The sequence below is a fragment of the Peromyscus californicus genome, unplaced genomic scaffold, assembly GCF_007827085.1.
Source record: "Peromyscus californicus insignis strain IS unplaced genomic scaffold, ASM782708v3 Scaffold_14__1_contigs__length_90479793_seg_2, whole genome shotgun sequence".
In the NCBI taxonomy this organism is placed as follows: domain Eukaryota; kingdom Metazoa; phylum Chordata; class Mammalia; order Rodentia; family Cricetidae; genus Peromyscus; species Peromyscus californicus.
Genome location: NW_026294436.1, coordinates 37,830,321 through 37,843,964, shown reverse-complemented (window position 1 = coordinate 37,843,964; position 13,644 = coordinate 37,830,321). Strand labels below are relative to the sequence as shown.

Below are 13,644 nucleotides of genomic sequence, written 5' to 3'. Positions count from 1 at the left end.
TTCTTCAACTGACCTGTAGATTTAGTGCAGCTCCTATCAAAATCCAAGCTGGTGTGTGTGTGTGTGTGTGTGTGTGTGTGTGTGTAAAGCAACTAAAACTCACAGAACACCGTGTGCCTACGATAGGTGAAACAGCCCTGCTAAATAATAATAAAGGTAGAGGACTCGCTCTTCCTTACACATGAAGCTGCAGTCATGAGGTCAACATGGGACTGGCATAAGGATAGATCTAATTAATTCAGTGAAATTAAGAGGTCGGAAGTAGTCTCTTACATTTACGATCAACTGACTTTTGACAAAGGATTCCGCGGGTGAAGTGTAGTTTTTAAATAAGTGCAGTACAGGGAAAGTCAAATGACCGTATGCAAACGAGAAGGGAATCCCTGCCTCACATCACGTTTAACGCTTAGCTCAGCACGGATCAGAGGCATAAACGCAGGAGATACAACTGACACACACCTACCTGTAAACCCCAGCCCTCTGGAGGCTGGGCCAGTAGCATAACAAGTTAAAGGCTAGCCTGGGTTCTAGTTAGTTCTGGGTATGTGTGATTTTCCTGTCACAGTCCTAGGAAAAATGGCCACTGTAGTCAGACCGGGAGGAATCTAGATGTCTCACGCAACACATAGTCTACTTGCTTTGTTTGTTTGCTTGTTTTATTTAGATCTGAACACGATTCCAAATACATTCCCTCTACTATGTGAGAGAAAACCGGAAACCACCACAGCTCTGAGAACGGCCAGAGACGGGCAATCGCATCTAGTGGTGTGAGGCTCAGCGGTCGCCGGCTGGGGAGTGGGTCCTAGCCCACTCTACAGGCTGAAATGAGCATCGCTGTTACTACGGGCATCCCTCTCAAGCATCTGTCCTCCGTGGCCAGGGGCTGTGGCCAGGAGCCTTAGCGGCCCCTCCCTTTAGGACTCCTTCTCAGTCAGAGAAGGCACCACCCTGCTCCAGCCACACCCGCCAGGGGACAGGCGAAAGACTCACTTCCCATCCACGGCCTCCACGATCTTGACCTCAATCTCCTGCTCGTAGAGCGTGCGCAGCATCCGGTCCCGCCTGTCCTTCCTGCGCTTGAGGTTAATCATGAAAATCTAGTGCGGGGAGTAAAAGGGGAAAGAGACGCACGTGACTGGAGAGTCTTCGAGGTTGATCGAAAAGCTCAGCAAAGCACATGTCAGGACCGGAGGGGTTCGCAGGGTAAGGAATGGGAGGAAAGCTGGGGTACAGTGTTGTAGCTCCTTATTAGGCCTGTTGGGGGGCAAATGCTATTTATTTATCCAAATGGAGCCGATGTCTAAATGCAGCCATCGGCGGTGGCCAAACCTGCTGTTTCCCTGATAGTCACTGATAAACGTATTTTCGCTACTCTTGAGAAAATAAAGTTAAAAATAAAAAATACTACCCAAAAGGCCAAAGGTGAATTAAACTGCGTGTATACAGCGCTGATACGGAGGGAGTGGCTTGCCAAACGGCTAAATCAAACCAAGTGACTGAACGCGTCGGCAGACTTAGGTTTTTAATACTGTGACTTGCCGTCTGTCTGTCTTAGGACTGTTGCTTCCCTGTCTCAAGTTTCCTCATCCAGGAATTGGGACCACTGTGGCTCGACCCCATGAGTACTGTGTTTGGTATCCTCCACAATTCACATCCTGTGAGGTAAGCTTTACATCTTTCAAAAACTAAGAGACATCTGAGTCTTCCCCAAACTTCCAGGACGAATGTCAAGACCTCAGTCTCACAAGCCTTGGGGGTGACTCTCCCCTGACAGAGGAGACAGTAGCGCGACACACGGCTTGGGTATGAGTTTTTGCAGGGTGCTCTCAGAGAACACCTGCTGGCTTGTGAAAAAGGAAGGATGTGCGTGTCGTGTTGAGGGCTGAGTGCCCCTGTACCCCTCACCTTGGCCTGTTGACGCCTGATTGACAGTGGTACTAGTCCATAGACCTCACACGGCCACTAAAGCCTCAGGGACGCTATTGCAGGTAAAGTTAGCACTCCACATCTATTTATTTGTTTAGTGTAGTGTAAATGTGTCTGTGGGTGTCGTGGCACACGTGTGGAGGTCAGAGGGCCACCTGCAGGAGTTAGTTCTCTCTTTCCGTGTGGGTCCCAAGGATCAAACTCACATCTTCTAGCTTGGCAGCCAGTCCTTTCGTCCACAGAATTATCTTGCCAGTCTGTAAGTTTAACATTTGAATAAGGGCCTCTTGGCTACAAGCGGTTATGAACCGATTTTGAATATTAAACTATTCAAAACTGGGAGATGTTAACTGCCAGCGGGAATTTATGTCGCAGTGAAGGAGAATCCTATAGGAACAGGACACTCATTTTCCCTCCTGATTAATCAGGGAACAGGGCAGAAGACACTGACCTCCTTCTGACTAACCCTCTGGGGGGCTCTGGGGAAGTCACCGAATGCCTCTGGGTCGTTAGCTCTGCTATCTAGAAAAGGAGGAGTTTGAACAAACCCAGCCCTCAAGCCCTGTACATATGAAAACTTGTACATATCTGTTTTATAATAACATTGTTATTATCTTCATCTTAGAGTCAAATTGGGGCTCAGATTGTACTGTATTGAGCTTTGGCTCAATGATCATCCTGAATATAATTTTAAATACATGTTTTAGGAGGATCAGAATTCAATTTTCCCTTGCAAAATAGCCTCATCTCTTCTAACACATAGATTCATGGGAACAACAGAATCCTTTTGCAACATCTCTCTGTTTGATGGGGCTCAGCAGGCGTGTGCGGCAGGATTTGACTTCCCTCTTGGTTTACTTAACTGGATAATTAGTAACAAGACAAAAATGCCATCTTTCTGTGTGCCTTATATTTGGGACTTCCTAGCTTAATGCACTGTGTTCTTTCCCGCTTCACTCTCTCCCTCTTTAGAATCCTGTCCAGGGCTATGCTCCATTCCCCGGTTTTACAGACATGGGAAGGAAATGGCACATCCCCTGTGCAACCGCCCAGTCACCTGGGGTCACCCGAGGAGACAAAGCAAAACAAAACAAAATAAACAGACACGAATCCAAAAAAAAAGTCCCCTGCAAACCAGAGGCCTCCAGTCGAGGAAGCTTTTAGTAAATAATAGTCCCGTCCTGGGCCCCGCCAGGGCAAGGGCAATGAAGCCAGTGGCCACGAGGGAAAGACACAGACTGCTCGCTCATACTTAGTAAACAGAGCAAAGACCTGAGTGCCAAGCGCAGCCAGACACCAGCAACCAGGTCACAGCATGGGAGGGCGGGAAGGGCCTCTGACACCCCTTTTCCACAGCCCATGTCTGCTGCAGACAGAGAGATGATTATGCCGGGCTGTGGAAAGCCCAGTCCCTGCCCGCCTCACTTTCTAGGGCTGGCCTAACACCACCACAGTCCTGTCCTGCCTGGGGCGGCGAGAGACCACGGTCCTGGTTTTGTTTCGTTTGCTGTGATTGGTCCTCACCGAAATATGATGCCAGGAGGAACATGGAAGATACTGAAAGACACTTGGGCGTTGTTTCCTAGGGAACGACGAGAGTCTGAGAGCGGCACTCACTAAGAGGAAGCTGTGTGGGAGGGGAGGGAGTGGGGAAAGAGGAGGGGAGGGGAGGGGAGGGGCCATCCCAGGTAGGGCCCGCCCACCCCCGTGGCACTGGTCAGCCCACCCTTGTAGCCCTGGTCAGTTTTGAAAATGATTCACTATTTTTAGTAAATAGAAATAGACTCAATAGGGTCTATTTATACTTTGCTACATTTAAATTCATCCCTCCCTCTTCTGCCTACTGTGGAAACAGCACAGTCACTTTGATATTCACGAAGTACCCATTCCTACTTGGAAGTCTAGCTTCAAGTCAGTTTTGTAGAAGAGATCCCAATTCCTGGTTCCTTTAGCTCCTTGGGATGGACATGTTTGGGGGATACAGATGTTAATGTTCCAATGTGATGAGGCTCTTTCCTCCCATTAAAGTGTACGGAGTTCAAAGCACAGTGCTTGGCTTAAATCCAGAACCTCTGGAAGAGTTCTGTCTCAGTTTGTGGACCCCTGGCAGGTCATGGCTCCAGACCACAGAACTCCTCAGGACTGACTGGGCTCAGCCACACAGACTTGCAATTCTGGCCGGCCGACCACCTGTCTGTTTTACATACTACCAAGAAAAGTACCTCTTTATAGTCGGTTTTCCTTCCTTCCTTCCTTCCTTCCTTCCTTCCTTCCTTCCTTCCTTCCTTCCTTCCCTCCCTCCCTCCCTCCCTCCCTCCTTCCTCCCCTCCTTCCTTCCTTTCTTCCTTCTTTTCTGCCTCCCTCCATCCCTCTTTCCCTTCGCCCTTCCTTTCCCTCACCACTCTACCTCTCTCTCCCCATTTCCCTACCCTTTTTTCTTTCTCTCTCTCTCTCTCTTCCTTCCCCTCCCACCTTTCATTTGTGGTGGTAGGAACCGAACCCAGGACTTGACTTATCCTAAGAAAGTGCTCTGTCACTGAGCTAAACGCCCACCTCTGCTGAGTTGTTTATATACTTATAACTGCACAGTAGACACAGTCCTAGGGAACTACCAAAAGTTCCTGCCTGCCGAAAGACAGCATTTTAGAACGTATTTCTCTCTTCACTTGTCCTTTCAACTCTGCCCTCCATCCTTGTCCCGTGGAAGGAAAGCAGAAAGAAAACAAAGCATAGAGTGTTCTAGAACAGTTTCCATCCGCTCAGCTACGGCAGAATAAAGTTCATGTCTCCAGAACCTAGAACATCCATCCTCCTTACCTTACCCTTGAACCTCAATAAAAAGCTTGGTAAAATACATAGCAAATTCACATTCATTGCTACATCATTCCTTTTGACTCAGTTTTCTATGCTCCTCCTTTGTGAAGACCAGAAAAGAGAAGGACAACAAACCCAGGTCCCTCGGGACCTTTCCAGTTGCTAAGCTTGCCTGCTTGCTCTCAGACAGATGTGTGGTCTTCTGTTTCAACGTGAGCACACAAGTCTCTGCATACTGTGCATATTCACACACACACACACACACACACACACACACACACACACACACACGGGGGGGGGGGGGGTGGAGGGGGAGACTTTCCTACCTCGTCAAATCCCATCTTGTCTGGATACTTAGGGACCACTGACACAAACTGGGAAGGTTCCATTGGAGGATTGTCAACTGGAAGACAGAAGAACAGGGTGCTTCATTAGAGAAAGGGTCAGGGCATAGACCTGCACCAGCACCCTAGTCCCTCGGACTGAGGCCTACGCTTGACAACCAGGGCAGGGACAACTGTTCTGTGCTTCCTCCAGCAGCACCATCCACATCCTGTCAAGACCCCTTTTATCATCTTTTTATCATCTCACCCTTGCCTTCACCAATTCCAATCAGCTTGTGTTCCTATCATGGCATTAAAGTGCTTCTTATTGAAACCGATGACAGCTCTCTCTCTCTCTCTCTCTCTCTCTCTCTCTCTCTCTCTCTCTCTCTCTCTCTCTCTCTCTCTCTCTCTCTCTCTCTCTTCCTCCACTCCTCTCTCTTGACAGGGTCTCACTCTGTAGCTCAGGATAGTCTGGAACTTGCTATGTAGCCCAGGCTGTCCTGAAACTCTTGATCCTGTTGCCTTAGCCTCCTAAGTGTTAGGATTTCAGACATGAGCATCTGGTACAGTGTTCCTAGTTTGACATTACTGAGGATCACTTCTTCATCCTCATTTTACTTGGCTTCCCAACAGCATTTGGCTCTTTCTCCAAACACACCTCCTTATTAATTCCCGGCTTTCTGGCTGTTAGTCTACTCTGGGGATCTGTCCTCTTTTGTTTTACTACATGAGGTCACACTGTTCCTTGGTTTCAAATATCCTTGTGGTGTTAATGATTCTCAAATGTCTCTCTCGATGGAATCTCTTCCCTGAACCCATAGATTCATATATCCACGTATCTCCTTGCCTCTTTACTCAGACATGCAGTAAATACTTCAAGCATACACAATGAAGTGAAGACTTTTTCAACTCAGTAAGTTATATGGACCAAAATACTGGAGTCATTCTTAATTCCCCCCTTGCTTTATGGACTGCCTCCAAGCCTCTATAAGTACAGTGGGCTCCGCCACTAACATGTACTTTAAACCTGTCTGTTTCTCATTACTTCTTGCTATAGCTCCAATCTCAAACACTAATATCTCTCAGCAGGAGAGATGTATTAATCCCTTATACTCTAATATCCACACCACAGCTTAAGTGATCTTTCTAAATACATAAATCACACCACACCATCCTATGGGTTCATGTTACTCTTAGGATAAAATCCAAATTCCTTGCCATGGCCAGTGTGTTCTGCATCCATCCATGACTTCATCTCCCTCTATCCAGATTCTCATTCCCCACCACATTGGCCTCTAGCCCTGGAACACTCCCAAGATTTCTCCTCTCTAGTGGTCTTTATATGTTTTGTTCTTTCTGCTTGGAATTTCCCCCCCAAAGATTCATGTATCTGCTTCCTTGATATATTACCTATATCTCTGATAGAATATAATTTCTTGGTGGCAAGGTTTTTGCTTGTTTTGTTCATTGCTGTATTTCATTACTATGGAAAATTATGAGCACCCATAGGTTGAGTGAATATTTATAGTTTGACCTTTTTTTCCCCCTAAAGCCTTCATTAGTTCTTTAGGATGGATATTATACTTTTTCTGGATTGTCTAATTAAGGATCACATCAGTCAAACCATTTCAACCTTTTAAACTTTATTTACTCCTAATACTTAAGCATACTTTCTTCCAGGATGGAAATTCCTTGTCTGCTCAGTCTCTTTCCTCATCCTGTAGTGTCCTGACCATATCAATCCTCTTGTCTGAGCTACCAACTTCTATCCAAGATAGCTGAAGAAGCATCAGGTCTGGACGGGACCACACAGGCCACAGTGACTTTTCTCTGTCTAGATTCCTGTTGCCTTTGCATCTGCTCCATTCACGGAACACTATACTACTGGGGTCTTTTTAATATTAGTCTTGTCTTCTCAACTAACCTGTGATCTTCTGAAAATAAGATGTTTTGACTTCCTAGTACCTTTGTGGAGTGACTCAAATCACAGGTATGAATCCCACATCTAGTCATTGAAAATTACATGATTAATGTTTCAATCACTATTCCCCAATAACTCTTCCAGGAGCTGATTTCTACTGCCTAGTGAACCCCAAATCCTGTGTGGTTTAATATCTCATTCACCTCTAGTTAGAGATGTCACAGCTATGATTTCATCATTACCAACATTTAACCCTTCCTACATGGACCTTCTGTTCCCAGTTTTGCATTATAACCACCAACCTTTTATCTTTAAGTAGAATAAGGCATTAAGAGTGAAAGACAGGTTTGAATGAAAAAAAATCTGTGAGTCTATTTTTAGATTCCCTGAGTTGCCTGTGAGTTTCCAATTGATTTAATATTTCAGTTATGTCCTGTGTGGTAAAGTTCAGGGTGTGAACTCTTAACAAAGTTAAAACGAGATACGGTAAATGCAAGGATTAAATAAAATGCCATAGATAGACTGCTTGGCACGTGTGTGACCATGCACAAGGAAAGTGTAGTGAAAGGCTGGACCCACAGGCTCTTCTCAAGTGAAGTCTACCTAGACTAGGGGCTTGCGCATTTGGAAGTTATAATCATTAAAATCTTTATTGACCATATGTACGAGAACTTTTCCTATGCCCAGGCCTGCGGAAGAACACAACGGAGCACAAGGTCTGCTGGGTCACTCTGTGAGCCAACACTGGGAGTCAAGGCTGCCAGCCATGACATGGCAATAATGAGGGTCAGCACTTTCGGGAAGCGCTGAACGGAGTCATAATAATTGCCACCCTTCATTATTTTGTGAAGCTGATTATGTATGTGTGATGTCACACTTCCTTATTTTCAGTAGCTGATTTTATATATATATATATATATATATATATATATATATATACATAATTTTTACTCTCAGTCCTGCAAAATTAGTTATCTTCACTTTACAAAACAAAACAAAATAAAAAACCCAAAACTAAAATGTTTCTCTCTTCATAAGCAACAGCGCCTGGGTTCAAGATGATTTTTCTGTCTCTGGGCTCAATGCTCTTGTCAGTATGGTTTTCCTTCACTTATTAATTTATTCAAATGTCTGGCCATATACTCAGGAAACATTTGTTTGCTCCCCACCATATGTCGTGCACCATATGTGAGGTGTTTGAGCTACAAGGCAACGAGATACCGAGCTCGTCGTCTGGGGCCTGGGGCATGTGAAAGAGGCAGAAACAACACAGAGAAGAAACTCACAAAAGCGGTGCTTGGGGAGGTGGGGCGCGGTGGCTCAGTAGGTAAAGGACTTGCATGTGAGCATGAGGACCTGAGTTCAAATCCCAGAACCCGGGTGAAAAGCCAGGGATGCTAGTGCATTCATATAAGCACAGTGCTGCGGGGAGAACTGCAGAGTCAGGCAGGGTCCCTGAGTCACTCACTGGTCAGGCAGCTCAGTGGATCAGTGAACTCCAGGTTCAATGAGAAGACTGTCTCAAAAATAAGGTGGAGGTGCTGTGGATATCTGTATGCTGTGGATGTGTTGCTCTGATTGGTTAATAAATCAAGTGCTAATTGGCCAGTAGCCAGGCAGGAAGTATAGGTGGGACAAACAGAGAGGAGAAGTCTGGGAAGTGGAAGGCTGAGGCAGGAGCCGCTGCCAGCCACCGCCATGAGAAGCAAGATGTAAAGATACCGGTAAGCCACAAGCCACGTGGCAAGGTATAGATTAATAGAAATGGGTTAATTTAAGACATAAGAACTAGATAGCAAGAAGCCTGAGCCATTAGGCCAAACAGTTTAAATAATATAAGCGTCTGTGTGTTTATTTGGGTCTGAGTGGCTGTGGCCCCGGGCAGGACTGGAGAAAACTTCTACTACAAATGGAGGTGACAGAGGAAGACAGACTTTGGTCTTCTCCCTCCACGTGTACACATTTACATCCATGTATACACACGTGCGTACATACATAAACACACACACACTGTTCACACAGAGAGAGGTGGGGAGGGGATTCTTGAAAAGCATTCCTAAGGGCTGGTCCAAGAAATGCTGTCAGTGGGTTAATCCTCATTCTATCATTAGTTCATCTGTTCATCCACTCAGTGGTCAGCTGGTAACTACTGGATCTCTACCAGGAGGCACTGAGCAGTATTCTAAGTGCTGAGACTAACATGGTCAAAGGTCATTTATGGGTGAAGAGACTGGGAAAGAGGTACTCACAGGCAACTCAGTGGGTCTACAAAATAGAGCTGTGGGTTTTTCCTTAAAACGTCTCTTTTGTCTTTAAAGCCATAGTCTATTTCAAATCCCTAAATCATCTGAACATTAAAGATGTTCCTATACCCCTTCTGTTGCTCATTCACTCGTGGCCAACTCTTGGCTACATCTTTCTTGACTTCATCTTCTCACATCTACATCCTGCTTTCTATTACTCCATTTGAAAAACTCTTTTCCATTTCTGTCACCAAAGCTTTAGTTCAGATTCTAACCATCCTCTGCCTAATGTCCAAAATATTCCTTATAGCTCTGGTGTAGACCAGTACTCACTGTTGGCTTGTGACCCATTTGCTTATTCTGATTCCCTAGAGTAACCTCTCTAAATCTGAATTTCAACTGGCATCTCTTAGCTCAAATTCCTTCAAAATTTCCTCCCTTCAAGAACAGTCCAGTGTCTTCTAAACCATTAGAGGTCCTCTGCTTGGTGTCTGGCCACTCTCCAGACTCGATTTCCACTGTGTCTCCTACCCACTTCCGCTGTGATAGTCACAGAAGAGATTCCCATTGGGAAGCCACTGCCAACACACTCTCCAGAACTGCTGGAGAGTTTACCTTTTCTTCTTTGGCCAGCAGTAAGTTTACCTACTGATGATTAAACATAGCCATTCTGAAATTATACTCAACTCAGGGAAAATGACAATACAGTTTTTAAGGACATGGGATTTGGAGACTCCAAGTTTGGTTCAAATCTCAGTCTGTCATCAGGAGAATGATAGAACTGTCTGTACTTGAATTTCTTCAACTTTATTTGGGGGAAAATAGTTACCCTTCATGGTATAGTTGTGATGATCATTGAGAGAGTATACAAAGGTATTCAGCGTGGTGTATGTTACATCATAAGATATTGTTAAGTTGAAGTTATAATTGCTGTTCTTGTGTTAGTGTACACACACACACACACACACACACACACATACACACACACACACACACACACACACACACACACACACACGAATTTGCCCTAGAACCTTAAAGAAGTGTCTTTCCCAGAGTCATATAATTAGAAAGTAGTGAAAATAAGATTTAAATTAATTCTACACAGCACTGTTACAGCATTTACTGCATCATAGGACAAGTATTTACTCATGGAACCAGCTATCCACCAAAATAGGAAGCTCCCCGAGGACAATGACTTTGTTATATTTGTATCTCATAAGAAAAACTTAAGAATTTCACAGACCGATGAATATCTGTGCCTCAGCCAAGACAGAATGATGGCTATGAGATGCCAGGCCTAGAAGAGGAGAGCCATGGTTGGTTTGGTTTCTGTGACTATGAACTAGGCATTGTTGCCCTGGATCCCAGCTCACTCACTCATTGCTTCTATCTGCACATGGATGAGGTTCTCGATGTCTTCCTGCAGCGTCTGATGGGGCTTCAGAGGGATAGGCAGGTAGCCATAGTGTTCTTTGTTGCAGAGGTACATCTGGATGCCTGAAGGTTTGAGAGAACCGAGACAACCAATAAACACCACACACACTGCTTAGTAAGAGAGGGAGACTGGACTGTGGCTGACACTGAGTTCAACACAGAAGCTGAACAAATGGCTTGTTTGGGGGAACTGACTATAGAGCTTTGCAATGTTCTTTTATTAAAAAAATTGAAACACAGAATTGGAGGTTCTTTAAAAACCCTGGGCCATCCTTCAGTCCAGAGGAAATTGATTTTTCTTTCTGAGGAAAAAGCACATTTGTGGTATGAAATGCACAGTATAAAGGCATGAAGCAATCAGGCAGGAAGAAGAAATTCCCGTTCCAGAGAGCAGAATGGAACAGTCTAATCCACCTACAGGAAATAAGAAGAAGACGAAGAATGAAATCCATATTTGACATGAAAGCACGCAGGAAGAGCCTACAAGGCCGACAGATTATTAAAGCTAAATCCAAGCACACGAAAACAAAACACTTAGAAGGTACAAAGGAAATTTATAATTTCCCGTGATTCTTCTTGGCTTTATTTTTGCCCTGTGCTGGCATGGATTTGAAGCGACCAACAAACAGAATTCTCAAAAATAAGTCCATAAAGGGGAAAAATAATCCTTCCCATCAAATCCTGTTAAGAACCTGCAGTGTGGCAGAACCAACAATGTCATAGTTCTCTTATATTCAGTTCTAGAATTCACGGTGAACTGGGAAAACTATAAAGCACCTCTGTTCAGCCAGTCAGGTAGGAAAGAGGACTCAGGATGGTCTCATAGTTCCAGCAACGGAACCAGCTTACTCAGTTACAAGGACAGACCTGCCAAGCTCTGGACCGTGCACCCAAGCCTCTGACTTGCTAATTGCTACAATCAGCCGTGTTTTCCTGAGGAAATTATCTGTATTGTGACATCTTTACTTGGGGCAGATGAAATTTCCAGCAGTTAACTACATCACCCGCCAAGCCAGGTGAAGCTGTCTTCTGGCATTAACAGAGAAGAACAAGGAAAGAACAGGGCCTTTGTCCTCCACCTTAACTGGTTCTGGTTGGTCTCACTAGGTGCTGTCTCCTTTCCTGTCTTCTTCAATGGAACTCACTAGCTGTGCTATTTGCTCATGTGAATTTTTCTGGGAACTACAAACCGGAATGTGACTATTTACAAAGTTGTAATGAACTAAGAAAGTAGAAAGAAAAAAAGACTTAATGTTTAGGCTGCCTCTCTATTCCAGTTAGGCAAACCCCCTTTTACCATTTAATGCCCCAAGGCTTCCATACAAAGGGATATGACGCCAAACTATCCATCAGATGAGCAGGTACAAAAAACGACATTTTCAGACATGAAATGCAAGTCCATAAAATATTACTTTTCATCACACTTTCTCAGAAAGTTACTAGATGATGAATAAAGAGGAAGAAGAGTAGGAGGAGAATAAGAAAAAGGAGAAAGATCACCACGTACAAAAAAGATGCAAGACCCAAGACAGGTGATGCAGGACAGAAGCAAACTGGGTCCCAGGCTGGTGGCTGTGACAGCTCTGAGATTAGAATGTGTCAGAAGACTTCAAGACAGACATCTTGGGATCCTCTAACACGCAAAAGGGGCCAGCTGATAATTATGAATACTCTAAGAGCTTGAGAAAATGAATAATTTTCTTTCTCACTGTGTCTCTCTCTCTTTCTCTCACCCCCCCCCCCACACACAGAGATGTGGTGAGAGAGAAAGAATTACTAAGCATGATGAAGGAAAAATTTATAATGATCTTGGTGTTTTAGGATCATCAATCCAATAAAAACCTGCAGTGTCTTTTAAAAAGATTTATTGATATTTATTTATGTGTATTTGTGAGTACCTATATGTATGTTCGTGTGCTACACATATGTGTGTGTATATGTATACCCAAAGAGGCCAGAAGAAGGCATCCATCCCCTGGAACTGGAGGTACACGCAGCTGTGAGTCATCATGCAGGCGCTGGGAACTGAACCCACGTCCTCTGCAGGAGCAGCACATGTTCCTAGCTACTAGGCCACTTACCCATCCCCAACACTCAGCATGTTAAATTACATGGAGAGGACACGGTGGGAAGGAAGGGTGTGTTTCCACAGAGAAGGCCAAAGGGAAGTGAGCTAAAGAAAGAAAGAAAAGAAGAAGGAAAGGGTGCATGCCACTTAGAAACAAAGATACAAATACTATGCCTCTACACCCGTCTTCAGGAGTGACACATTGTGTGTACTCATTTTAAAAAATCTTAAGTCCTGTCTTTCCACTATGTTCGTGGATAATATGATAAAAACAAAAACAAAAAAAAAGGAGATATGCCAATAATAAGGTCTCTGAGAGTATCTTGTAGTAAAAGTTTCTGGTGAATCTTTGGGAAGGAGGGGGAAGTGTTATGAGGAAAGTACTTTGTATTCCTTAGGATGACACCAAACCCCTTCCCAAGCTCACATATACCTGAATAACGAAGAGTGATAAATAATCTCTTTCCTTATGATGAAAAATTGGACTCAGGCTCTGATTGGTCCAGGGTTACACAGTAAGTCATTAGTACCAAATCTTTGTCCTCAAGGGACAGTTCCAACTTCTCTCTCTCCACCTGGAGCTTACAGCTTAGTCTCAAGACCATTAGCCCTTGGGACTGCCATCCCTACACCAGATTTGTGACTACCACAACGGATGCTCTAGAGGTAAATTGGCCTGCCCACCACTCACATTACTTACTTGGTTCACAGTGGATTATTTGGAAGATGCCTGGCTAGTACAGAGGAGGGTTCTTGTGGCCATGACACAGAAGTCCACTCCCTAGCCACATGGGAAGCCTGACACATAATGGATAAAGTCCTGGTGAACAGACCATATAAGCAGCAAAGATGGAAAGTTCCAGGATAGTCTGCATCCCTCTTCCAGGCCGTAACACCAGGGATCTTTGC

General features: G+C 44.6%; 1 protein-coding gene across 4 annotated transcripts in view; it reads right to left on the bottom strand.

The window, feature by feature from the left end:
* Colgalt2 (collagen beta(1-O)galactosyltransferase 2) overlaps positions 1-13,644 on the bottom strand; it is a 104,794-nt gene that overhangs the window by 12,521 nt on the left and 78,629 nt on the right. For 3 of the 4 annotated variants that reach the window (XM_052737184.1, XM_052737185.1, XM_052737183.1), the window contains 3 exons: positions 10,611-10,730; positions 5,067-5,143; positions 991-1,097 (listed from right to left, as the gene is read on the bottom strand). In XM_052737184.1, the coding sequence (XP_052593144.1) occupies positions 991-1,097; positions 5,067-5,143; positions 10,611-10,730 (304 nt within the window). The remainder of the gene's footprint in view (positions 1-990; positions 1,098-5,066; positions 5,144-10,610; positions 10,731-13,644) is intronic. The other variant, XM_052737186.1, reaches the window with a different exon arrangement.